The sequence below is a fragment of the Ilyonectria robusta genome (genome assembly GCF_021365365.1).
Source record: "Ilyonectria robusta strain PMI_751 chromosome Unknown BGZ61scaffold_37, whole genome shotgun sequence".
Classification (NCBI taxonomy): domain Eukaryota; kingdom Fungi; phylum Ascomycota; class Sordariomycetes; order Hypocreales; family Nectriaceae; genus Ilyonectria; species Ilyonectria robusta.
The window spans coordinates 71,337-97,592 of record NW_025764471.1 but is presented as its reverse complement, the minus strand read 5'-3'; the positions used below and the strand labels follow the sequence as shown (position 1 = coordinate 97,592).

Below are 26,256 nucleotides of genomic sequence, written 5' to 3'. Positions count from 1 at the left end.
GAAGCTATTACAGCTCTGCTGTTGTGGTGTTGTGATTACTGATGAAGAGCCAACTTCAACATAACCCGGGAGACTCTCAACAGAGATGTCTGCGGTCAGTGATGACAGCGGATCCTTGAGGTTATCTAGGACCTTAGCTGGGTTGTGAGGAAATAGGCCGCATTTCTCCCAAGCAGAGATAATTGTGCTCTTCTGGAAGGTCCGTTCTCGTATCTCTTGGAGGTGGTATAGGAAGTCGGTCTTATTGAAGTCATTGGCGCCGTCAGCAATTTCCCTATAGAGGATGTGTTGATGCCACTGCTTGTATCCGTTGAAAAGACCAACATCGAGAGGCTGAAGGTAGTGTGTGAGATTTGGAGGCAGAGGGAACAGCTCGATGTTATGCTGACTGCAAAAATAGAAGATTTCATCTGTAAAGTGGCTCTCACAGCCATCCATGAGAAGGAGCCGCTTCTCTTCCAAGTTAGAAGGCTGTGTAAGTCGCTCAAAGTGCTTAGCCCACTCGAGAGCTAGTACGTCATTAACATACCTCTTGCTGCTAGTTGTGATCGTAGTATCGTTAGTGAGGCGATTTTGGACCTATTTAACGGGAATGTTAACACCGGGCATGATAATAAAGGGGGCAATAGAGGCACCAGCGGCTGAGATCGACTCAACCGCGGTCACAGAGACAGTGGTGTGTGCATCAGTTAGAATAGGCTGTTCAACCTCTCGAAAAGTCCACACGAAGGTGCCTTTCTGGAGATATCCGATCATAAAGCCTGTCTCATCGAAGTTCCATATATTCTCAACTTTGATGCCATTTTCACGCACAAATTCTTCAAAGGCGCAGAAGAAAGCCTCGATGTGGGCGCGGTCTTGCATCGCCTTCCGCTTCACATCTCGGGTCATAGACTGCTTCACGTAAAAGGTGCTTTTCCAGCGCTTCATGAAGCGCCTAGCCCAGCTATGTGAAGCTTTGCGTGAGTGGCCGGAAGCTCTTAGTATAGCATTCGCATTGTGTTGAAGAGATCGAAGTTGAATGTGGTGGCCCTGTGTGACCCGGCGATGTGCCCAACACAGGACTGCCTTCTCCTGCGTGTCGGTCAAGAGAGTGTTGTTCCCGCCATTTTTGGCGGTAGGCTTCGCTCCTTTAGTACGGCTCAGGAGTCTGTCATACGGGACCCTCAGGTCTCGCGATGCCGCAGCAACAGAGCGATAAAAACCTTCGTGGAAGAGCTCTGCTGCAGCAAGAGTGCGTTCCTCGAGGTTGCCGTCATTATGCCGCGAGAAGTCGGGCTTCCCGGTGCTGGGATTGATCCATCTTTGCACTGCAGATGCTCGAGGCTCTGGGCTACAAGATGATGTACTCTGATCACAAATTGACGAAGAACTCATAATGTTGTGGTGGTTTGAAGTTGTAGCGTTTTTGGTGGATGCTACCAAATTGAGGATGTGACGATGTAGGGTTGGTGTTGCAGATGTGTCACAGCGCGGGGTTGTGCATACGCCTTGTATGTAAAAGAGTTATTCGATTAAACATTGGTACTTAAATTTACTAGGGCGCGCACCTATTTTCTAGGTATCTTTCTTAGCTCGGTGAGTCGCTGACGATTTGGCTAGTCAACGTACCCCCCGTGAGGGACGAACGGGGGGTTGAGCTGAAATAAAATGACGAGACCCCCCTAGTAGTAGCATACGAGGCGGTATGAAAAGATTCTATTCTCCACTCTTGTGTATGAGACATTTCCTCCCCCTTTCTCTCTTCCCCACTTTTCTGTCCTGTATTACTCTTGTTGACTTATCCTCGGGGATGAGAGAACATGGTTCGGCCAACTCACGATCTATCTCTCTATCAATTCCAGCTTGAGGAATGGAGGTCTCACGATAAGCTCACTAACCAAGTGATTCTGCAGCGACTCGCATCTGACTACTCCCTAGAGATAAGTCAATCAACACTTTACCGGAACTTCCGTAAATGGGGCACTTCCTTTCGAACGTTGACGCAGGATACAGAGGAACTACGTGATCGTATCAAATACCTCTTCTTTCAACAGGTTCTCAATGATCACTTCCTCCTCCTCCAGCTCCATTCAGACGGTTTCATTATCACTAAGACAGGTCTGAGCCGTATACGTCGAGAACTCGGCCTTTGGCGCCGCCAAGATGAAGACAAAATCGCCCCCCAACTCGAAAAGTTACGAGAATTTTTCGAATCCCAGTCCCGGCGCAATACAATCCTCAATACATACGGCCGAACATATCTCTATACCTACGTGCGCCAACAAGGTCACGTACTCAGTCGGAAGGTACTCTATGATGCATTTCGAGAGTTCCATCCTGCGAGTGTTACAGATCGATGGAAGACGATGAGATACCAGCGCGTTGGATGGACTGCCCCAGGGCCTGACTTCATCTGGTCAATTGATGCACATGACAAGCTCAAGGCCTGGGGATTTGAGATCTACGCCTCAATTGATGCCTACTCGCGCTACATAACCTGGTTCTATATTGGAATCTCTGCTGGTACATCGCGTAGTGTAGCAGGCCAGTATCTACGTGTTCTCTCTGAGCGAGGGAAGATGCCGAATCTCGTCCGCTCTGACCGCGGAGGAGAAACTGTTCTCATGGCGGGTGCACATTGGTATCTCTCCCAAAACCGACTACGTGTGCGTGATGATGGACAAAGGGATCCCATTACATTCCGACAGTGCTGGATATATGGAAAAAGCACTAGTAATGAGAAGATTGAGAGTTGGTGGCTTCGCTTCTCTCGAGGAAGAGGAGGGGCTTGGCGGGTATGTTCTCTCTCTTGACTCATTACTGTAACTAACATAAAGTCTTTATCTACAGAAGTACTTCATAACCCTCACACAGACCAGTCATTTCTCTAATGACTCCCTCCCCGACCGCATTGCCTTACTCTATATCTACATGCCAATCCTGCGCAGGGAGTTTGCCGACTTTGTGTTGATGTGGAACTCCCACTACATTCGCAAGCAAAGCAACAGACCACATGTTGTGCCGGGCCAGCCTTTTGTACTATATCATCAACCTGAGGCTCATCAAGCTACGAACTTTGCTGAAGTCATTCCTCAAGACCGCCTCGAGGAGTTGCAGAATGCCTTTGCCGACGACCCCTATGACCTTGATGCATATTTGCCGGACGATACGATCGATGTGTGCGAAGTCTTTGCAGAAGAATATGGATATAAAGATGATCCTAAGGAAGAAGAGGAGGATAACGAGAGGGATTCTGGAGAAACACCACGCCTGTCTGCATACCTCGCCTTGCGTGATTATCTACAGCGTCATCTCGAGCAGAACACAGCCCCGAGTATTGGCCTTTTAGAGACGCCTGTTGGTGGCCTTGATCGACTTAGAGGCCATTTAGGAGACAATGGCATCAATGTGGAAGAACTCAGCCAAAGCGTTGCTGCGGCAGCTGCAGAGGATGATGCTTTTTAATTGAGCCTCATATATATGTATGTTCTTTCGAGTTCTCTTCATTGCGCACCTCCTCTTCGTTGCATACCTTCCCTTCTCTTGGTTGCGCAGCATCATCGCAATTACACAACCTGCACGCCAACCAGCCCCCCCCAAAAAAGGCAAAAACAGAATTCGAACCCAAGGCTTTCTTAAATAGCGCAAAAAGGTTACTTGTCAATTGAAACACAGGTCTTGAACTTATCGCAAGTGCACACACTAAGACCCGCTCTCACCCCTGATACTTTGGAGGCTTCACTTGCGATAAGTGTTACCGGTAAGGTATCATGAGGCCTTCAATGGCCAAAGATATCACACACTAATTGTAACCCTTTGTCATATCAGGACCGTGCTGTGCATATACATAAAGCGTCTGTAAGGGACTACAAGTATTCTCTTTGTTACGCAAATAGACTAAGAGTATTGATCACACACCCGTATCTAAAATTACAAGAATAAAGAGATCCTAACGCCACAACAGTACACCTTCCTATGTATCCTGCTGCACCTTCCATGACTTCTTGGATACACGAGATGATTGTCTCTTTGAAGGGGTTGTTTCAACCCTGATCTCCTCATCCCCAGCGACAACAATCTCGGCCAACAACTCATTCATAGTCTTATTCTCAACGTCAGAGAGGAAGGGGTCGTCATCCTCGATATGCTCGTCTTCGACGATGCGCTCTTGTTTGATTGCCGCCTTTATTGCCGATAGAGGCGTGGTTGGTTCCTGCTTAATAGCTTCTGACTTCACAGTCACAGTCCGCTCTTCTTTGACAGCTGGAAGGCGTGCCTTTGGGCGAGTGGCCTTTTTCTTCTTGGGACTTGGCGAGTATGTCTCTGAGTCAGCATCCGACATGATCTCGTAACCCCTCTTGGTCCTAGGCTTTGGTGGCATCTCCAAAGGGTCAAGTTCAAAGAAACGCCAGAAGCTCAGAGAAGCCTTAGAGCTCCTGATGTCCTTGTCAAAGTTGGTAGAAGTCTGGCGCAAGAGGTCGTAGAGTCTAGTAGTTGTGTAAGCCCTTTCGGGCAGTCGTGCTGGTCCAGGCGCGCTGCCACCTTTCTCGACGGAGAAGACAACTTCCCACGCATGCTTGCTCTGCTCTAGATCTAGTTGCTTGACTAGATAACGCACCATCGCCTCATGAGTCCCGTGGTCGCGATGGAGGACAACTGAAACATTGCCCATGCACTTCCGTACGGCTTTCGGCGCGCTGCTGTACTCAATGGTCTTAATGTCGCCAATATATTCATAGGCTCCAGCACCAACCCAGAATGTAGCTTGAACCCCAATAGCAATTGGGTCTTTGCGGCCCGTATTGGCAATGCTTTCTTGACGCCTAGCCATTGCGTCAAGCGTGGCATTTTCGATACCAGCGGGGAGTGAAGTCGAGCGATTGGTAGGAATAATCGTTGATGATAGTTTGCGGCGCTCGTTGGGGCGAGAAGTAGGGACGGCAGTAGGAGTAGGGGCATCTTCATCGTCGTCCTCCGTAAGATCAACACAATCAGTGATCGGTTTGAACTGTTGTCCACAATGGGGGCAGCAAACTGCACGGGGGTTCTTAGCTTGGAAGCTGGCATGCCTGCCTCCCCCAATAGAACAGAATGGAGTCAAAGTAGAAGGCATGATGGGCTTGTGTAAAAGAGACAGAAGGTTTACCTGTAGATAAGAATGGGAGGAAGAGTGATTTCAGTTCAAGTTCAAGTATAAGAAGAAGAGCACTCTCTTATAGTAGAGATGAGAATGGTAGTTTGTATATATGAAGCCGGTACAGTATGGTTACATACAGAGAGATATATTATTATAACAACTGGCAATTGTAGATCTGGGGTTGACTGGAGAACGGCAAATTGCGAATGGAATCATACGAGCAATACTGCCGTAGTGCCACTGCCTCAGCTCTGGCACTTGGCTGTTTTGGGAGCAGCGTATGTGGCCAAGAGTGATATTTATCTAAGCAGGAATGGGCTCACACGCCAGGGTCGACCTAAGAGACAATTGGCAAGGGTCTGTGAGGCTGTCACGATGTGTATTTGGGTAGCTGGGCGTGTATACGGCGTGTGACTGCTATAGCTATATCCTTGTAGCTGGTTTCAGTATAAGGATGTACAGGGACTCAGAGCGGGGATCATATGCAACTCAGAATATACACACATCCAATCAGACGCCTCACAGAATCAGAGCTCGTAACAGAGGCCAGGGGGGTTATGACCAGTTGATCCCTCCGGCCTTCCGTAATAGCGGGGTCCGGCGAACAGCCGAAGCCTCTCGGATCAGTATTGATCCGCGGTGCCCCACTTCGCCAACCTCAACATCGCTGACCAGCTGTCCCCAGATTTCCTGCTTTTCTCTCCCTAACCACTATTTACATTTGCGTGCCAGCCTTTGTAGACAGCGGTTCTCTACTGATTCATACATAATTTTAGGCTTCCCCGGGTCCTCTGACCCTCTGCTTCGCGGCCTTGTACCTACAGTCTCCACCCAGTGCTCAGCTTCGTCTGGTTAGGTCTCGATCCTGAATTGCCCAAGGATCTGAGTCAGTTCCATGAATTTGATTGCCTTTGTGGCTGCTTTGCGCCTCCCTTTTGCCGTAGTGGCAAAAATGCAACGCTGCCAGAATTTTTGAATGCGTGTTGAGCTGCCATTCCTGCCCAGCAGTTGAGGTGGGCCGACATTCAATCTCCACGATGAAGGCGTAGTCGGTGATATGCTCGATGTTATGTTGAGCGGCGTAGTGGAAAATCTGGGTTGTGAAGTGATTTTCACAGCCGTCCATGATGATGCATATGCCGGGTATAGGAAAAGCCAGCGCGGCAGCAGTCGCCGCTAATTGTCAGGCAAGTTTCCCAAACGCCAAGCTTGCCCACCGTAGTTCACCAGGGGCCAGAAGCTCTTGTAAGGTCCATCCTCGCCAGAACCAACGGCTAGAGAAGAACTTCGATCCCGGATCCCAAGAATTATCTCCACGAGGAACGGAACATCCGAAAGATAAGTGTAGCAGAAGGAAGCCTTCCTGACATCGGCTCCCTCCCTCTTCGAGCCCGTTTTATATCTCCGGCTTGTCAGCTTTCCGGCGGTGGGATTAGTTCAGGGATCACTTTTCTACTCCCTGGTTCGACTCTATAATAAGAATCAGGAACAGAAGGAGAAATCCTGGACAATGGCAGCGCCATAATCGGCACTATCATATATTGTCTATAAACGGCCTCCCTCAACGACTCAAGCTATCCGAGGAAACGCCCCTTGTTTTTAATATATCCACTCTCTATCCGAGCTGCCTGCAGATGTCTGACGAGCATCGGACAATATTCGGCTTTCAAGCATTTCACACTCGCTCAGGACGAAGAAGGCATGCGTCGTTGTATCTGCGTCGATTGGGGATGCCCTGAGGTATAGCTTGGTTAGAATAACAGTTTCAACCGCTGAACACACTCGTACATTGGGAGGGCAAGTTTAGACACAAGCGATCTGAATGAATTTATCCTTACTACCATTCTAATCCTTGGATTGATGCCCTCGTTAAAAAACCCAGTGGGAAAAAAGAGTGGCATCCATCCATTTGTCCCAGGCATAATCTTTCATTCCTGTGAGGGAACGATCATGTGACTTTCATACTTTATGAATAGTCTCATTTTATATTGTGTAAATAGCTTAAGTCAGAGTTTTCCTTACGAATCTCTTTCTCTCCTTGTAAACAATCATTTTGCCCAAGTCGCACTCGACCTCGTTCGTGCTCTTGTCCCGTCACAATTCCTTCACCCCATTCGGCACTCGCACCCGACCTCTACTACAGAACCTTAACGCATTGCACTTTGGTCCCGAGACCGAGGACAGTAAGAACCTCATTGTATCAAGTAGCATCGTCATGTCCGGATCCTTTCCGCATGGGGCGAATATCCCTCTTTGTATCTCTATGCTGCCTAGCCGGACATGGCTATGTAGCCTCCTTCCAGGTTCACAACATCACATGTGTGACACGCTATCTTCATGCAGGCCGGCCTGATTGACTCAGGGAGCCACCAGCTACTACTGAATGATACCATACCTGTTCACGGCTACTAGCAGGGGCTGCCACCGAATGTTCGGTTCTATGTTGAGGACGTTGAGCAAGACTGGGTCGAGTCTGAGGGTTACGACCTCATCCACTGTCGCTACATGGCCGGCTCCATCGCAGACTGGCCGGCGCTCGTTTGCCAAATCTATGAGAACCTAAAGCCAGGTGGGTGGGTGGAGCTTCAGGAAACCATCAATGCAATTTACTCAGACGACGAAACTCTCAAACCTGACAACGCCCTCGTCAGGCTGACTGACAACCTCAAGAAAGCCCATGATATGATCGGCCGCACGCTGGATCCCGCTCCTAAATTCAAGGGCTGGCTGGAGACGACGGGCTTCTGCCACATTACGGAGCAAAAATTCAAGCTTCCCGTAGGCATGTGGCCCAAGGACAGGCGACTGAAAGAGATCGGGGCCTGCTTTAGAACGTTCGCGTGTTACTTAAACTTTGGTTAATTGCAGTACTATACTAGACCCCTCCGCATTTGCGTTGCGGCATTGGGAAAACCCAAAGGGAAAACCAATGCCGAGGGAGAAACAGATTCAAGAAACCAGGGCCATGCCCAAAGTGAAACGACCAACCATCGCCAAGCCAGAAACCTCATAGAAAGGAGTGGTTATAATTCTCAAGTGGCCCAAAGGCTCACACAAGATAAAACCCAAGTAGCCCTCAAGTCAATTTCCCAACATCCTAACTGCTTGCCACTCCTCTCCAAGTCGACAAGATCCTAGTCGCGCATTCAAAGCACCGAAACACAGTTGAGAAAGTTGAGATTCTGGTTTTCTGTGTTACCATCTGGGAAACGGAAGTCTGCAAAGAAAAGAAAGAACTTACCCCATCGACATCGCAGCAGCACTTCTTCCCGCGTTGGCAGCTGCTGATGCCACCGCGAGCCTCAATATCAGCTGGAGCGGCAATGGCAATGACAGCCATGGTGAGGGCGGAGAGAGCAACAGAGGCCTTCATTTTGATTGTAAGAGGTTGGTTTGGTAAAAATTTGTTGGGGGATTGGAGCTTGTGGAGGATGCTGTGGATGCTGGTGAAGTAAAAGTTGGAGTCAAGGTGGGAGTCGAAGGGGGTTTATATAGACGAAGTCGAGTACGATCAATACAGGTTTATGTCCACCATGCAAGTGCTGGAGTTACATCACATACTGGCAGCTACGCCGATGAGGCCATAAAAGCTCAACATTACATGTGGCTTGGCAGGTTGAAAAATGTCTTGTAAGAGTTTAAGAATATGGGAAAGATCTACATTCAGAACGCATCCTTGAACCTAAATTTAGAGGACTAAAATGATTGATTCGAAAATTTGTCATCGTGGCTTGCGATATGAAATAATACAACTATCCCATATCCATAAACTGCTCGGTAAACTCCGTCGACTTATCTATGCATGCATTAGTTAGACATCAGCCACTACAACATTGTTCCCACGCATATACCGGATATAGGAAAAGCCAACGCGGCAGCAGTCGCTGCTAATTACCAAGCAAGTTTCCCAACGTCAAGCCTGTCCTCATAGAGCATCAGCGGCGCTATTACCCTCGACCCCAAAAGCAAGGAGATCATTCTCGGCAACGTCATCATTAGCATTGACACCGTTCAGTATAATCTTGGATGGCAGTTATTGGAGGCTTTTCTCCGGCAAGACTTGCTGTTACTCTTTAGGGCTCAAACGGTACTAGCGCAATTGAAAAGCTTTCGTGGCCAGCCGCTGAATAGAAGATGATAACACCGGAAGCAGAAGAGATATTGAAAAAGATACTAAACGCACGTATAGCCAAGAACCAATATTAGAAGGCAAGAATGGAATATTACGTCAAGTAGAAAGACCACCCTCCTTTGTGGTGGCCTCAATGGGACCTAATACCTGGCAGTAAGGCTTTGCTCTATGAATTCCATAACCAGAACCCAGATCGGCAATTACCATTATAGCGTCATAGGAGCTCCTAGCTACGGAGGTGGGTTGTATTGACGACCCTCAATGTAGCACCCAACGAACTCCCCGGTCCAGTATCTCCTGTGCCCCCCTTGTTCATCCGTTTTAGCGCGGTGCCACTCGGATCATCGGCGACTAACGGCGGGACGGGCCAAGGAGGGATCAAGAATATACGGTCCAACTTACGGAAATGCACCGCAAAGGAGCCAACTACATGGGATTTGTAAACTTTCCGTTGGTGGTATCCACCAGTAAACATGCACAACCGTCGTACGAGAGGGGCCTTTTCATGACGTGCGAAGTGAAGGAGGCGATAATCATTCCCTTTGCTGGGATGGTGTATTTTGAATCCTCTTACACCTCAATGATGGGATAACCGATCCCAGAAAAGGCAATGATTATCGCTTCCTACAGCTCGCATGTGATGAAAGGCTGCAATCTCCACAAGCATAACGTTGTCCCATGTACTATCAGCAGGTCCAGGCTACCGGTATGTAATCTGATTCCCTGTTGGGATCCAGATGATAGAACAACACGATTTTCTCTTCGGAAAGTGTGCCTTGGCATTACATTGACACAATCTGCCCTCAATTGGCGTATACATACATACTGTTACTCAAAATAATAACTTTTGTCACAGCAGAGGTGTGCCCTTTGGAATCAGAGTGACTTGATCATTGGGGAGGTAGGGCTTCCCAGAGAAGCCAATAAGGAGCGTATTGTGGGGCCGGTTGCAGTGGCAATCCTGTTTCAAGGCAGCCCGGTGGTTGGGATCGAGTTTTCAACATCCCAGCCAAGATACTGAACCAAATCTCAACGTTCAACTGATTGCTGTGGTTGGTTCGGAAAGTGCCGTTGCAATGCCGATGGCTTGCTGACGAATTCGTGCATGCCGTCAGATACAAGTCCTTCATCGGCGGCACGTGCCGACCGCCTCAATCAGTGCCTGACTACTGGTCAGCTCCGGTGGCCAACATCCAATCATAATTTTTTGTCTCAGCCTCAACGCCAACTATTCAAACCTTAACCTCATGCCTGCTTCTTCCACGGCAATCGACTCACCCGCGGAATTATCCTACGTCGTGGCTCGTCTCAAGTCTTTAAGTTGCCAGGGCAGCGCGTGCTATGCCGAAAGGTGCCCGCGAGATTCTGATGATTTGTGACTTCGCGAATCCATTAGTGAATGATCTCCAATTTACTCTACCCTGCTGCATTCGTCATTCATTTCTGCGAGCGCATTCAGGCTGGCCGAAGGCAGGCGGGCGCCTCCGTGGAATATGTCTTTCGGAATGGTGTTCGTGGAAGCCGACCTCGCCAGACCTGGCAAGTTCGCCTGTACAGGTCCGAAAACTCTGTGATAGTAAGTTCCCGCGCGAATTGCATGGACTAGGATCACAGGCGACGGCACGGCGGTCAGACATGCTCAACAAAGTTCATGTGCTTTCTCGTATACGGCAACCTCCGTACGCCACCGAAGGACTAGCTCCCCCAGTAATCTCCCAGAAAATGGGGACTATTAGTGCGATGATCGTACGCTTCCTCCCAGCCTAGTGCGACAAAGGTTTAAGTCCCTGCCTGCCTACGACTCCACCCGCTCCCCCGCAGTCAACCTCCCTGTTGCGTTGCGCTTTATCACGCTAAACGCAGCGGTACTTGGGACTTTATGCGTATTAGCATTGTGTGCACCTCGCAAGATTTGCGAGAGTCGAGCTTGCGTTTCAACAGCTTGTGTGGTGAGGGGAGAGGGAACTGCGGAAGGATCCTGAGGGTGAGTGCCGAAGAGGCTTCGCATGTTGAAGCCCGGCTCTGTTGCGGCTTAGACTTCCGCTTGAGATGAGGGCCGCAGCCAGAGACGCTTTCGTGCATATCGGAAGGGTTGGCGCGACACAGTGCATCCATATTTTGGGAGACAAGCAACGGCTGGTGGTGAGAACGAGCACGAGAGTATGTTTCGTTGAGCCGCTTGCTCCTATCAATTTCCGCTACCAGCAGCGGTCTTCCATGACCGCTGATATGGGACGCCCCGGTGGGCAAACTATTCTGAAAGGGCACATCGGGACAGTTGTACTTAGTGCGCAAGGGACGGGCCGCTCGGCCCTGCTATCGGTTCGTCAGCATTGCGTTCTGTGACGGAAGAGGCTGAAGTCAGCATCACATTCATCATAAACTTGCACAAAAACAGGATGAAAGAGCTTTGTGAACCTATGGCATGGATTCGCATGTGATTCTAAAATCTCACCGAGGGGACATGGGTCTTGTAGCTATCGGAAGTTGCCGTGCGGTCTCTTCGTCACGCACGTTCACAGAGACGGAAGTGATCGACAGAGTGACCGACGGAACGAGAGCTCCTAGGCTACGTCTCGTCTGACGACTTCAAACGCAGGCCACATTTCAAGTCGCAGTTCAATTTAACTAAATTTAACTCAATTCAGCGGCCTACCGGCTCAACGAATTCAGTCTGCGAATAGCATTAAATTGAACTCGATGGAGGTCTAGATTAACCCAGTCTTCCAGCTTAGAGTGGCTGATATGCGGCTCAATGTCCCGCCCTTGCTCGATCTCCGGGGCCAAGCTACGACCAATTCGGCACTTCTGCTACTTGTGCCCCTTTTACCGTCAAATGGAACCCGGAGCGGGGCCTGAGCCGCATCCCCTTGGGAGGATTTTCTAACCAATGAGCTTGATTGTCATGCGGGAAGGCTTTTTTTGTGGAAAGACGCCAACCCCAAAATGAGCCAGGTACACGTAACTTTCCCTCTGCACGATGTGATTGGCAAGCTGTCACTCATATGACAACGGCACTTTCCGAAGCAAGCGCCGACCACGGAAGTTAGCTGATATGTTACGATTGGTTCAGTGTATTGCCAGAGGTGTTGACAACTCGTTCCTGACCACTAGACTACCTGGGACCAAGATTGTTACTGTAACCGGCTTCATGCAGTCAAAATACACTCGTCATCGAGATTCTCCAAGAAGCCCTACTTACCTAGTTTTGCTCGTGGAGACGGCTGTCTCGGTGAGCAGCCTCTCTATCACATGCAAGCTGCAGGAGGAAGTGATAATTATTGGCTTTGTGGGATAGTTTTATGATGATGATAGCTCGACTGCTCTCTGTGGAGATAGAGGATGTTAGATGATCGACGCGGTAAGATCTAATTACATAAGATCTGCAAACTTTCCGTTAGTCTGCTAGTAAATATACATAACTGTCAATGAGAGAGGAGCTCCCGTGTGGTGCATTTCTGTAATGTCAAGTCGAGCCGCGTGACCTTAATCCCTCTTCCGCCTTGGCCGGCCCCGTCGCTAGCTTGCGGACGATCCGACTGGCGCCGCGTTAAAACAGATCAACAAGGGGCGCACGGGAGATACTGGACCGAAACTAGTAAGCCTGGTTTAAAGTTTCTACAGACTTCAGCTTTGCACAATTAAAGCTGCGTACAAAGTGTAGTCACATAGTCTTCGATAGAAACTTGATCGTATTCGAAGTAATCAGGATCTCTAGCATTGAAGAGAAAAGAGCGATCTCTGGATCCCGGTTGGATATGACGTCGAGTTCCACTGGCGCGCCTGCGATTTGAGTTCACCACCTTGTGTCACGCCGGAGTTTGCCGAAAGCTCATGTATGCAGGGCATCGAGCTAGTGCGAACCGCAGCACTGCCCTCAAATCAATCAAATCAAATCCCGAGTCATATTTGGAATAACGTACATGATAAGCGTGCGGTCAAAACAAGCGTGCGGTCAATTTCAAAATCCCATACAAAACGCCGTTTTTGACCCCCTTACAAAAACCATAAGTTTTTAATAAAACTTAATGAGATATTGCCTGTATATTTTACTTTAATACTGTAATGAGTTAATATTTTCCAGAGAATTTATATAACTTTTATTAGAGAGTTATTTTACATTCTCGTTTATAAGAATACTTTATACTGAAGTTTTGAAATAATTTCTCAAATTAAATTACATAAAATCTGAGAAAAGTATCACTCTATTAATATACTACATCAAAATATACAGGTAATATTTCATTAAGTTTTATTAAAAACTGATGGTTTTTGCAAGGGGGTTGAAAACGGCGTTTTGTATGGGATTTTGAAATTGACCGTATGCTTGTTTTGACCGCATGCTTATCATGTACGTTATTTGATTTGATTAAATATTCCAAACAACAATCAAATATTTCAAATGCCAACATCTGTGCTCTCCATACTGCTCTCCATGTTTCTTGGCATCCTCCGGACGGGTGGGGTGGCTTAGACACTGATGGTTGGATGCCACTCAGACTGCATAATATGCTAACTAACCAAATTAGCGGCCAAACCTGGCGATACTAATCTGGTGGTTGGGATATTTGATCGGGTATCTTCATCGAGACTGTTCCGTTCCGCCAAGTCTCGGAATTCCTCCACTTCCTTCCCTTCCCTTCCCTTCGTTCACAGTGACTTATTCTTTATGTGACTTGTCCTATCTCGAGTGGTGTTTCCGCAAGTATTCTGACTTCTTGACTTCTCGCCATCCTCGCTCCCGCTGGTCAGACGCCGACGCTCCTCCTCGTACCAAGTACTTAGGGCCTTGCCGTCGAACATTACTTCGTCGTCTTCGATGGCGGTGGGTTGGATCCAAGTGTAGGCGTCTAGGTCGACTTCTGGGACAGAGGGGTCTAGGGCTTGGAGACCTGGGAGGAGGTAGCAAGTTGTTTCTGGTTCTGAAGGTGGAGGAGTCATGGCGACGGTAGATATGTGGAGTCGATTCAGGATGATGTTCGAAGTGGTGAAGATGTTGACTGAAGGAAGATCATGCTGTTTAGGAAATGTGCTGTGGGGTTGGCGTTTTGCTTCTTTTAATCCTAGGTCTGACCTGCGCGAGATATGGAGTTCGTCGTCGAGTATGCAGCCTTTGTTTGGGACGACGAACAAAGGATCAGACGATCAGAGGATGACTGAAGAGAGCGTGTCAAGATCAGGTTTTTTTTATTTTTAATCCTGTGTCTGGAACTAGTACTGTGATGATGGATATCTAATGTTGGCCTGGTGACTTCATCAACTCGCTGTGCCTTGTATTATCTGAAATCCTTTTTTCTTTTTTGACCTCCTTCGTTTTGATGTTTATAGTGGCGATTTACTGTGGATATGTATAGACTAACATCCCCTGTTCTACAAAACCGCGTTTTTGTGCATGTGTTTGCCACAGTTCTTGATGTAAATTGGGGCATCATGTAGGCTAGGTGGCTTGCATCATCAGACCGGACTTGGGACGGTGGGTGTGTGGCCAAAGTGGTGACGGAATACTGTGTTTAACTACAGTTCTGATCTAACGGAGTTAAATCTTGGCGTCTGAGGGGTACTATGCAGATATCCATCCCGTGCCGCTGCTCGATCTTTAGAGGTAACAATATGATTGGCTGCATTTAGGTGATGACGTAACCTCGTTGAACTGCCGACATGGCTGGTGTTGCCAACATGCGACAGAGGCTAGCCAAAGGAAGACTCTTGACGACGGGGAAGCGCTCGTCGATGCGGTCGAGCGACTTGGGGAGGGTTGAGGAACTGCTTCACCACGCAACCGAGCATATGTACACCGTCACCCGGAGCCAGAGGGTCCTTGAAGAGGGAAAATCTCAGCTCCTGGGACTGTGGCGCCATTTTCTCTGTCGTCCCGGTGTTGTCTGTAAGCTGCAAGGGCTGCGGTTTTTAAGTTCGCAGTGATTGTGATTGTGGTGGCCACGCGGCATTCACCGCATCAATCCTGGGTGGCCGTTCTTTCCTCTGCTTGAGAGAAGAGACTGGGCCTTCGAGCCTCATCGTATTCACCTTTCATTGTGTCGCATCAAGCCGAGCTTCACCTGGCTCAACTCACGAATCAGCCTTCAGATTGCCTGACACCTGTCACCAAGATGGCGCATCAAAGCACAAACAAGCAAATAACCTATCGCATCGAATGTGCACTTCCGCGGACAATCTTGCTTAATCCTGAGTGATTGAGGGAGCCATTTATTTCTCGTAATATTTATTACAGCCTGTCACGAAGACGGTGAAATTCAAATGATGCGGTTGCAAAACGGACCGTGGTGCATCTCAAACCAAGCATCGTTGTTGACAGTTGAATCAATATAGCATCGTCGAATCTCCAGAGATGGCTTTCCCCATTCGCGTCGCCGAATTGGCTGAACCAGGAAGGCAAGGCTCCGACCGAGATTGCTAGCCATTCAACACCTCTCGCCGCTGTCGACGTCTGGTGAGGCAGCTCAGCCATTTGCTTTAATTACTGAACCTTGCTGTACGAATTGGTGATCACATCGGGTTCAATTTGCCTCCGAAGCTATTTCTTCACTGACAAATTCAAATTTCCCGCGGGAAGCTTATTTTTTAATCCATGTCTACAATTACTCATGGTAGAAACACCGGAGGTAATTTGAAGCCGCTGCGATGCATAGTATTTCTCTTTCGTCTTGGCATGAGAGCAGTCCGATTTTTCTTAAAGAGGACTGCTTTCGCTTCCAAAGCTCACAAGTGATTTTCGTCCACACCGCCCAAGCACTCTAATCCGAGAAGGCTCAATTCATCTCACCCAGGGTTCCGCTCGAGAAGGGGCACAAGGGCATAGTTAGGCCCCGGAGGTCAAGCAAGGGGGACATGGAGCCTCATATCAGCCATCTAGAGCTGGAAGATTGAGTTATTCTAGACCTCAATCGAGTTCAATTTAAAGCTATTCGCAGATTGGATTGCGTTGAGCTGGTCGGCCGCCGAATTGAGTTGAATTGAGTTGAATTGGGGCCTCAATTCCTCAATTCAAGCTGGATTGAACTGCGACTTGAATTGTGGCCTGCGCTGAAGTCGTCAGACGTAGCTCAGGAGCTCTCGTCCCGTCGATCACTTCCGTCTCCGTGAACGTGCGTGACGAAGAGACAGCACGGCAACTTCCGATAGCCGCAAGACTCGTGTCCCTTCCGTGAGATGTTAGAATCACATGCGAATCCAGGCCATAGGCCCACAAATCTCTGTCATCCTGTTTTTGCGCAAATTCGTGATGAATGTGATGCCGTCTTCAGCCTCTTCTGTCGCAGAACTGACGAACAGATAGTGCTCTGGCTTGTTCCACCCGGACATCCTGGAAACGGCTCTCCGGCCCGGCAGCGTCGTTTGCCGAATCTCAATATTGGCATTTACTGCCTTTGTATGCCGTAAGTCTGCACTGGGGTCAGGGCTGCTTGGTCGTGATCCCAGCGGTGTGGGACTGCAGATCCTTCTAACTGCCGACATGAGACGAAGGTTTTGATAGTTTGCGTTGAGGCTGAGCCAACAAGATATGATTGGATGTTGGTTCTTATTCGCGCAATCAAGCCCGCAAAAGAGCTACCCGGTGGGTCGACCTTATCCCCCACCTCTCCTCGCCGGAGAGGTGGTAACATTACCCGTATCCGCGTCGCATGCGTATCCAGCTTTTCCAGCTTCACTAATACATTTGAATACCACCACGTCAGCCAATTCAATTAAAAAATATATCATCATATAGCCAGCGTTCTAGTTTAGTACATATCTCGACCTAGTCAAATTTCCGCCAGGTTTGGTGTTGTCATTAGGTTGTAAAGTTGGCACTCAGTGACGCCGCTGCGACGGCGGCGTGGGCAATTTGACGACCGTAGCATAGTAATTTGGGTACCGCTGTCAGTCATTTCAAGCTTGCGGCTGCAAATCCTCCTAAAGCTAGCCACATCTAATATCATTAGAAAGAGCAGAAAAAGCTCTTTCTAATGATATATATATTACTATATGAGGAGCTTGCTAATAGAGTGTAAAGGTGCGATTTCTACTGTGGTCTCTGCAATAGCTGCTTTAGTGGGGTCTTTGCGTTATCTATGTGAAAAAAGACGGAATTGGGCAATGTGGGCTTAAATGGCATTGAAATTAGCTGAAATTTGAATTATAATGAGATTGATGTATAGATATGTTATGATTTCAATCTGAAGTCAAATGGGCTTAAATTGGTGATGCTGGCTGGACTACAAGTTGGCAACAGGCGACTTCTACAGTGATCAATAGTGCAGGGCCCCCTTAACTTGTCTGTGTGGTGTCGTCACCAGCCAGATAGCTACGGACAGTACGAGCCGCAGCATTACGGAATTAATCTATGATTTTTAATATAGTGAGAATGACACTTAAATATGCTAGGGTTCAAATTTGAAGTTAAATAGACTTAAATTGGTGATGCTGGCTTATACAGAGGTTGGAAAAGCTGGATACGCATGCGACGCGGTTATGGGTATTGTTACCCCCCTCTCCGGTGAGGAGAGGGGCAGCCAAAGCTAGCGAAGTCTGCTTAGTCAAGCCCCCGGGTAACTGCACGGAATCTGTATACTCTTCATTGGTGATAGTCCACCACTAAACATACACAAGGTCGAAGGAGAGCAGGCTTTTCATTACATGCGAACTGAAGGAAGCGATAATCATTGCCTTTGCTGGGATATTTAATGACAATCACACCTCCACTGGTCTCTACATATACAGATGGTGTGTGTCTTGGATCATCTTACCCTATTGAGAGCCAGCAAAGGCAATGGTTATCGCTTTCTGCAGCATGCGGGGGATGAAAAGCCTGTCACTGCGACAGCAATCTCCACAAGGATAACGCGGTCCCATGCCACTAGCAGCAGGCCCAGACCATGTGACAATGATTCTCCGTAGGAATTCAGGTAACAGAACAGCACAACTATTTCCAGGAGGTGTGCCTTGGAATTATATTGACTCAAGCCGCCCTTAATTGGCATATACATATACATATCTGCTGTTATTTAAAACATCACCGGTTTTCACAGCAGGTATATGTCCGTTAGAACTAAGTGACTTTAATATTAAGAAGGTAGTCCAGAGCTTCCTGGAGAAGCCACAAGGGGCGTATTTAGGAGCCAGTGGCAGTGGAAATCCTGGTCCCAGGCAATCAGCCCGGTGGTTAGGAACCAGTTATCGACACCGAAGCCAAGATGGTCCACCAATCCTCAGTATTGAAATCGACTTAGGTGGTTGGTTCGGAAGATGCCATTGCGAATTCGCACAAGTGATAGGTGGCTTGCTGGAGATGATGCATATGGCAAGTTCCACGCGCTTGGACCATATCGCATTGACGCATCCGCTAGTGCCTTCGCACTTGTCCCAAGTCGTGACTGACAGCACAGAGGCCCGACCAGTTTTGGTGTGCAATTCCAGAACGTGACGTTGGACAACCTTGATCTCCTCCCCGCCGGACCTCCAGCCAACTACGCAGTAATCCCATCTCACGCCCCCGAACATAATGTTGGATACGCGGTGTGTCTTTAGTGAAGATTCGGGATAGCCAGATAAATGTAGATCAATTCTTGATGATATGTTTGGTTGTTCTTGATGTTCTTGTTCTCGTTGACTCTCGTCTCCACTTCCTCTGAAGCGGGGTTTTATCATCATCTTCAGTCATAGATGCAGATATCCCAGTATTCTGATACCTGAATAACCTCTTTGATGCATTGCACAGCCACAATCTAACATAAGGTCAGGATATCGATCTATCCGAGGTTTCGTCATACAGGGTCATCATCCAACAAATGGTGTTGGATTATGGACCTGATTACCACTGGTTATAGCAATACCTAGGGTACCTTATACTTTTGGCTCAGCGGTTAATCTAACAAATGGTATTCATTTTAGTCCAGATTTGATAGATTCGCCATTGCATGGTTCACAAACCAAGATAACAAGATATAACCCAGAAACTATCCAATTGCCAAGACACAGCGCAGGCTTCTGCGCTGTCCGTCATACGTACGTATTCAAGACGTGCCCACCGTCCAAAGCTGAGGCCGTCACGGCGCCCGGATATATCGTCACCATAACAGTAGAAACTAGTAGTACAATCGCCCCCTCTTCCTCGTCTGCCTCCTCTCTCCTGTGTTCTTGCCCGTCTTTCATCTCCTTCTGCCAATGATATAACAATGCATGTTGCCTTCTGCGTGCCGATAACTTGGGGGTCCTCGAATCTCAAACAGAAAGCGATCGCTTCGAAACGTAGATATCAGGACATGCGTGTCCTGTCCTGGGAAAAATAAAAAGACAACTGACTCCCCAAACGCTGAATGCGAAGGGTATCGATAGGTAGGTCCAGCACTCCGCCTAGGCCCGTCCGAGAGACACCCCTCAAATAAACAAGTTCCCACTAGATGGTGTTGGGGAGGAGACTGCAAAAAGGAGTCACCCTCCCGTGGAAACGATCGACTCGAATGATATACACCGCCGTTACCTTCCCCCGTCCTAGCCAGTCGGAATCCCCTCCGCCGCCAGCCTTTTGTGGTCCGTTTCTCTATACCGCGCTTGCCGTGATGTAGTAATATTTCCAGGTGATAAAACAAAAAACACTTTGAATAAATCCAGTAGGGTGTCCGAAGAACCCGTTGCTAAACCGCGATTCGTCGTGACACCAACGTTTGTGATGATGAGCGAGTGCTGTACTTGGGCGTGTGTTCGTAAAGTATAATAAATTTGATGACTCCGGAGCAGCATCGTGAAGCTGGGCCGTTCATCGACTTTGAATATAATCGTGTCGCGTGAGCAATTAGTTAGAGTGGTGGTCCTCAGACCCAGCTTCCGAACGGGCTTCGCCACGGTGAACCTTCCTGTGTCGTCGAAGGTTGGAGACGATCGAAAAGTGTCGGCCACAGCCCTCAACCTCACAAGCAAAGGCTAGTAGATCTTTAGCAGGAATTCTCGGCCACGCCACACAAAACATTGCGTCAGAGATACGGGTACGTACGCTTCTCGCCAGTATGGCTGTACATGTGAGTCTGCAGGGAACTCGGTCGAGCAAATCGATTGTCGCACAGCTTGCACTTGTGCTTCTTCTGGGTGCTGGAGGAGACTTTGGAACTGAACTGTCCCATTATTGACTGGGGGGCTGGGCGGATCTGGGAAGCCATCAACCCCTGGGGTCGAGGGAGGACCCGCGAGTTGACGGATTCGATGTCTGAACCAGCAGTTGAGTAATCGGAGACCGAGTCGCCATAGTGGGAGCTGAAGTTACCAGTGGAGGAGATGGAGGAACTGGTGGAGTGCGTGGAAGGAAAACGGTATGAATCCACAGAAGACCTGTCGCTCCGGGCACCATAGATGTTCCTGGGCGTTTCTTGGCTCATGGCTAGCATGCCGTGGCTTGCATCAAGAGCATCCGCGAAGCTCCTTCGGTCATCATGTGGGAGACTACTAAGTTGAGTGTCAGCTATCTGGCTCATGAGACGAAATCTGGTGTCTGTAGGGTTCTCGAGCAACTCTCGATGAACACTGGGTGGTACTGACTGCTGAGAGAACCGCCTGGCATGGTCTACATCAGGGGCGAGTGTGAAGTGTGGTGGCCGAACGGGGGCGGGGGCGTAACCCATGGCCTCGTAAGGGGCAACAGAAGTAGGTGCGAAATGGGCGTTGACTGGGGAAGCCGACGTTGTGTACGTCGCGTCCCCGCATGCGGCTGATGTAGTTTGCATGCGGCTGGTGCTGAGGAGATCTTGGGGCACATTGAGTAAGTCCTGATGCTCGTAGATACCGGCAATTGAAGGAGAAGGGCTGAGGCTACCTGCGGAAGTGTTGGCGACAGGCATTGAGCCGTACGATGCAATAGACGAGGCACTGCTGGTGCTGGCGCGGCAGCTATGCGGCGGCTTGCCAGCCATCATATTGGGGTTGAGAGCCTGATGGTTGCCGACGAAGAGACCGCCACCCGGCGGGGCGGGTTGAGGCGGTGACGATGTCGAGGACCATGGGTTTGAGAAAGCGGGAGGTTGTGCAGGTGCCGAATAGTCATAGTTCAACGAAGGCCCAAACCGCTGCTGTGCCGTGTCGAGAGTCATGGTCATGTTGGCGTGTGAACAAGACCATGTAAAGTTGAGGATGAGATGAGTGACCGAGTGAGCATAGATCGTTTGATGATTGTATTGGGAAAAAAAGGTTTGTTGATCAGATGCGGGATCCCGACTAGAGAAAAAGCCAAGTCGGTCACACAGATCAAAGACCAGATGATCGATTTGGTTTGGGGAAATATGGAGGTTTTGTCGGGGCAAAGGTGGGATCAGCGAAGTCTTAAGTGTCTGGGTGTGAATTGAAGTGCGTCAATTCGCCTTCTGAAGCGGGCTGGGCAGCGGGAGAGCAGTGGAGTTCCCTGTCCCTCTGGGACTCTGGGTTAAGTGTTCGGCAGGCCGATGTCCTTTCGCAATGGCTGAGGTGACAGGGTTGGTGCGATGAAGTGGGGTCGTACGACCAAGTAGTGGACCAGGGGGTTGTGGGCTGCATAAGATGATGGCCGCTCAAATCAATTTTGACAGCCACGGCACCCAGATAGCGTCCGCGGTACCAAGACGATGCAAAGGTCATCAAGGTCTCCAGAGGCTTCGGTCAGAATGTCCTGTATGGATGCGCCAGGATGTGTTGACCTCTCTGATCGGTTTGAGATGGTGTGGGTGAACAAGGATAGTCCCATCTAGCTTTCTGGCTGGGATTGGAAATGTGTGCAAAATTTAAGTTAATGGTTTGGGACGGACGACGAGGCAACGGCTTATACATGTCTCCCTCGAGAGGACGAACGCAAATGATGTCGACACCGAGTGAACTCTGTGGATTCTGTGGATCGAAAAGGGGGGTGGAAGATGGTGACGGGGTTACGGGGTTACGGGGACCAGGGAGGGGGTGAGCCATCCGCGACGGACTGAGATGGAGGATGGAGCAGGGTGGTGGGTAAGGCTACGTACGGACCGTCGAGTCGCAGGTCATGGGGGAGTCGGGGGAGGATCCCACGTCAACAAGCAAAGCTTGAGCTAAGATGTACCAGATACCTTCTGGACGACCCAAAACATCTGGGAGGCATCAAGCCGCCAGCCACCCTGTCGCGGGAGGGTGTCGACCCATCAGAGCCCTGACGTAAGGAATCAAAAGGGGTGTCGTTTGGGTGTGGGACTGTGGGACCCCCGGACGAGACAAGAAACACAGGGGTGCACGAAACTTTCCATATGAACGATTTGGGGAGCAAGCTATCACTCATACGGCTTTGCAACGGCACTTTCCTACCACGGAAATTAGCTGAATATTGAGGATTGGTTCAGCATCTTGGCTCAGGTGTTAACAACTCGTTCCCAACCACCGGGCTGCCTGGGACCAGGATTGTTACTGCAACCGGCTCCATGCAGCAAAATAGCACTCCTCATCTGGGTTCTTCGGAAAGCCCCACTTGCCCAATGTTTGAGTCGCTCAATTCTAAAAGGCAAACCTCTGCTGTCACAAACGACATTGTTTTGAATAACAGCATACATGTATATCCCGATTGAGGGCAGATTGTGTCAATATAATGCTAAGGCACACTTTCCCATAAAAATCGTGCTGTTCCATTGTCTGGATCCCCAGAGAGAAGGCCTGCTGCTGGTGGATGGGACTACGTTATGCTCGTGGATACGGCTCTCCGTGAACAGCCTTTTCATCACATGCAAGCTGCAGGAAGTGACAATCATTGCCTTTGTGTGGGACGGAGGGGCGGCCGCAAAATCCCTCCCGTGTGTAATACGGCTAGAAACAGGCGCGTAGCCTACCAATCATCAGCGCCATCTTACTGCGGATTACGTCCAGGAGGGCTCGGCGAAAGATAACTTGGGTAATTCGAAGGCGTGCTTGAGGCTTCGTGGGGGAAGAGGCCGCCGTCGTGTCGGGAAGGGTTAAACACAACGCAAGCAATGCAGGGTGATATATGCGATGCCAGACGCGTGCGTCGTGTGGTCGCGTCTTCGTCTTTGAAGAGGAGCTAACCGCGACCATTAGATGTACCTGAAGCACGATACTATGAAGCGCAACGCGGCGTAAAGAGTTATGCATATCTAAGATCTTCTCGCTCGAAAGCCTTGTTGATCTCCGACCATCGCCCGTCCGTCCCCCGACGAGCACGTCCTCCTGCCGTGTGACCAGACTCCCGCCAACACCACCAGCTGCCCTGGCCGTCCCCTAAGATGACAATTGAGCAAAGCCCAGTCCTGCTCGAGGCTATCTCAAACCGAAGTGCATCGTACCGGCGTGATACTGACTCCCGCCGCCCGTGTTGTTGTACTGAATGCTAAAGCCCGTATTGTCGAGTTGGGGACCAGAGCCGTAATGGTGGAACTGATTGCCTCCCTCGTCAGGCACAGATGGTTCCACCGCCGATAGCTCGTCTTGGAGACGAATGGTCTCTCCTAATTGTACAGGGTGACTCCTTGCAGGTGCCGGCGCCCAGAAGCTGGTCACCCTTGAAGAGCGATTGGCTGTACAGTCTTTAGAGCGAAAGCAATTTCCTGAGAGTAGGAAAACGCCGGGTGGTCTCCCCATGTGATGAAGTGGACCGAGCCATCCAAGCAGGAATCCTTGTTTCTACGACCGGGGAGCCTGTCAGAGCTAAAAGGATGACTGCCGGTAGCAGAGTAACGCAATTTGTTGGGTCGGTTTCTGATGAATCGTTTCAGCTTTACCTCAAGGCACCAGCGAAAAGATAGCTACATCCTTGCTGATACGAGTGCTGGGTGAAGGCAGCTCGACATATCTTCCTAACCGCTGCTCAAGGAAGCCTTCGTTCATTAAACTCTGGTATAGGAAGAGAAGCCAGGTCATGCATTGAAAATTGTACTGTTCAGTACTGTATTCTACAAGTTCGCTAATTAGCGCCACATGTTTTGCTTCTGTGACTTCTGAGCAGGTGTTGGATTGAGCATAGCTTCCTCTCTGTCTGAGCCAAGGAGAGTGGCCAGTAAAGTCCGGCCGGATCCGATCAGATGTTACGGCTTGGTCCTGCGTAATAGCGTATAAGACTTATAGGGCAGCTGGAGCACCTCCTTGATTTGCCCGATCTTTTTCCCTCTGGCGTAATGGTTAGAGGTGCCTGTACCATCAGAGACGCTATGGGCAAGTTGAGAAGCTAGTAGCCACTAGTCTCTCAGAGCTTTATCCCCTCCAAAGGACCCGGTGCTGACCATGATGATAATTAATGGGGAAGGCGCGAATGATTGCTGACTTGATAAGGAGCCTGATCCGGGGTGAAATGCAGGAGACCGGACGTCTGTGATGTCTGTGCTGGCGTTGGAGGATTTACGACCTTGAAACCAGACTATTCGAAACGAGCACCAACTTTGCACCATTACAGTCCTCACTCACTCGCACTTGACAAGCCCTCCGGCCTTCAGTACGGACCTGAGCGCGGTTTCATCAGGGATGTCCTTGTCGTCGGGATCAGTGAAGACTTGCTGAGTACCTCGAATGGTCTTCGCATGCTTCTCCAGCTCGATGAAGACAGGCTTGTCACCTCTCTTCTCAACACGCCATTCGGTGTTTCGGTAAGCACCCTGAAAGTTTGCCTTCTCGTGATCAAGCATGACGGTGCCACAGTTTCCTCCAAGCACAAATTCGACCATGGCTTTTCCAGGCTCCTTAGGTGCCAGAATCTGAAGGCCGAGAAGATCTGAGAGATTGTGTGTCCGAAGATACTCGATCAACTCATGGAGGAAGGGTGCGTCTTTGGCAGACCAGGAGGTAGCCTGCCCTGTCAAACGATATTCCGCCCCAGCCAAGGAGGCGTCCCGACCCACATGGGCACCGTTGTTGTGTATATAACTGGGACCTTCGTCTTCTTGACTTGGGCAGTGATCAAGGCCAATTTGACTCTCTACAACCCTCACATTTTGACATGGACTTGGTCCCAGATAAGCACATCGTCTGGATTTTCGGCGAGGGAGAGCGTTCCCTTCGTGCGCCGAAAGAATCGCGGTCCTCCTCGATCTGATTGAGCTGTGATCCTCGAGACAATTCTCGCGCTATCTGTGGCACAGCAGGGGCTGGTCCATAGGGGCTAGGAGGGATTCGACTCGTACGCGAGACGATCGATTTGGACCGTCCTTGTGAAAAAGAATGTTCGACCTCAGTTCTCAGACCCAGGCCGGCGGGATTCTGTTCGAGTGAATCACATGGTTCTGACCCCGAGTCTTGAGACATGGAACGGAAGTAATTTGACCGGCCCTGGACGATCAGGGGACTCTCCACCGTCAACGGCGGTAGCCTGCTGAATCTGTTGCCCTCCTTGGTGCTCTCTTGCAACTGTTTCGCGAGGATGCGGCTCTGCAAGACAAATGCGTCCAGCGGGGAGAATTCAGGGGGTATCTCTCCGGTGACATGCAGGCGGGGCGACCGCAAGGGCCGTGGCGAAGTCGAGCCGGTCGAGCCCTGTGAATTGGGCCGCAGGTCCAACACATTTTGGTGCATCGCCATAGTTCCTTTGTTTTTGTAGGCTAAGCGCCGTAGCCGCTTGATCCCATTCAGACAGTGGCGATGGATGAGGTTTCCAGAAAACCAGGTTCTCACAAGGTCTCGATTGAGCTCGAATTTGACATTAGCTCGAAAGTGTCTCGGTCGGGTGTGTTGTCACCCACCTTGTTGGCTGTTGCCAGGAGCTCAGGAAGTCGATGAGCGAATAGGGCGACAATTTCCTGCGAGTGTTGCGATGGTGAGGTGTGCCGCGCATAATCGATCAGGTCAGGTCGGACCCATCTAAAACAGTGGCTAGATAGAGCAACCACCAATGTGAGAATGGTTCGAGATGGTCAGTTAAGAGTGATGTTGCCGTGATGGTCGTGAAAGAGTTCGGACGCGCTGGCAAACGAGGCGCAGATTGGGAGCGAGGTGCCTGGAAAGATCGGCCACAGTAGCGGGCGTGGATTGTTGGGCACATTTGTTGTGCCCCCAACGTTGAGCCCCTAGTAATGTTACAAGGACTTGTGGT

General features: G+C 49.6%; 6 protein-coding genes across 6 annotated transcripts; 1 reads left to right on the top strand and 5 right to left on the bottom strand.

Moving 5' to 3' along the window:
- Positions 1–3,899: 3,899 nt before the first annotated feature.
- On the bottom strand, positions 3,900–5,054 carry BGZ61DRAFT_464115 (uncharacterized protein). Its single transcript, XM_046247468.1, has one exon. It carries the CDS (start codon positions 4,811–4,813, stop codon positions 3,956–3,958), a length of 858 nt encoding a protein of 285 aa, XP_046096104.1. The 5' UTR covers positions 4,814–5,054; the 3' UTR covers positions 3,900–3,955.
- A 2,483-nt stretch (positions 5,055–7,537) lies between these two features.
- Positions 7,538–7,939, top strand: BGZ61DRAFT_308367 (S-adenosyl-L-methionine-dependent methyltransferase; the record flags this gene model as incomplete). Its single annotated transcript, XM_046238772.1, has 1 exon — positions 7,538–7,939. A coding segment is annotated over one exon (402 nt), but the record flags the coding sequence as incomplete, so codon positions are not given.
- Positions 7,940–8,265: 326 nt separating this feature from the next.
- On the bottom strand, positions 8,266–8,492 carry BGZ61DRAFT_539783 (uncharacterized protein; the record flags this gene model as incomplete). The annotated part of the gene is made up of 2 exons (XM_046254832.1): positions 8,266–8,301; positions 8,361–8,492. The coding sequence occupies 2 exons, from the start codon at positions 8,490–8,492 to the stop codon at positions 8,266–8,268; spliced, it is 168 nt and encodes a 55-aa protein (XP_046096102.1).
- A 5,409-nt stretch (positions 8,493–13,901) lies between these two features.
- On the bottom strand, positions 13,902–14,192 carry BGZ61DRAFT_369427 (uncharacterized protein; the record flags this gene model as incomplete). The annotated part of the gene is made up of 1 exon (XM_046241953.1): positions 13,902–14,192. One exon carries the CDS (start codon positions 14,190–14,192, stop codon positions 13,902–13,904), a length of 291 nt encoding a protein of 96 aa, XP_046096101.1.
- Positions 14,193–19,745: 5,553 nt separating this feature from the next.
- BGZ61DRAFT_403123 (uncharacterized protein) lies at positions 19,746–21,445 on the bottom strand. The gene is made up of 4 exons (XM_046243100.1): positions 21,055–21,445; positions 20,781–20,985; positions 20,242–20,684; positions 19,746–20,171 (listed from the first exon to the last, which is right to left on the bottom strand). Exons 1-4 carry the CDS (start codon positions 21,332–21,334, stop codon positions 20,044–20,046), a joined length of 1,056 nt encoding a protein of 351 aa, XP_046096100.1. The 5' UTR covers positions 21,335–21,445; the 3' UTR covers positions 19,746–20,043.
- A 3,189-nt stretch (positions 21,446–24,634) lies between these two features.
- On the bottom strand, positions 24,635–25,745 carry BGZ61DRAFT_539780 (uncharacterized protein; the record flags this gene model as incomplete). Its single annotated transcript, XM_046254831.1, has 2 exons — positions 24,635–25,023; positions 25,160–25,745. 2 exons carry the CDS (start codon positions 25,743–25,745, stop codon positions 24,635–24,637), a joined length of 975 nt encoding a protein of 324 aa, XP_046096099.1.
- Between the last annotated feature and the right edge of the window lie 511 nt (positions 25,746–26,256).

Excerpts from the sequence above, each read along its gene's own strand:
- BGZ61DRAFT_464115 (XM_046247468.1), bottom strand. The coding sequence starts at position 4,813 with ATGGCTAGGCGTCAAGAAAGCATTGCCAATACGGGCCGCAAAGACCCA.
- BGZ61DRAFT_403123 (XM_046243100.1), bottom strand. The coding sequence starts at position 21,334 with ATGACCATGACTCTCGACACGGCACAGCAGCGGTTTGGGCCTTCGTTG. Across the intron at positions 20,986-21,054 it reads TGTCGCCAACACTTCCGCAG|ATCTCCTCAGCACCAGCCGC; the intron begins GTAGCCTCAGCC and ends ATGTGCCCCAAG. Across the intron at positions 20,685-20,780 it reads GCCAGGCGGTTCTCTCAGCA|TCTCCCACATGATGACCGAA; the intron begins GTCAGTACCACC and ends TCAACTTAGTAG.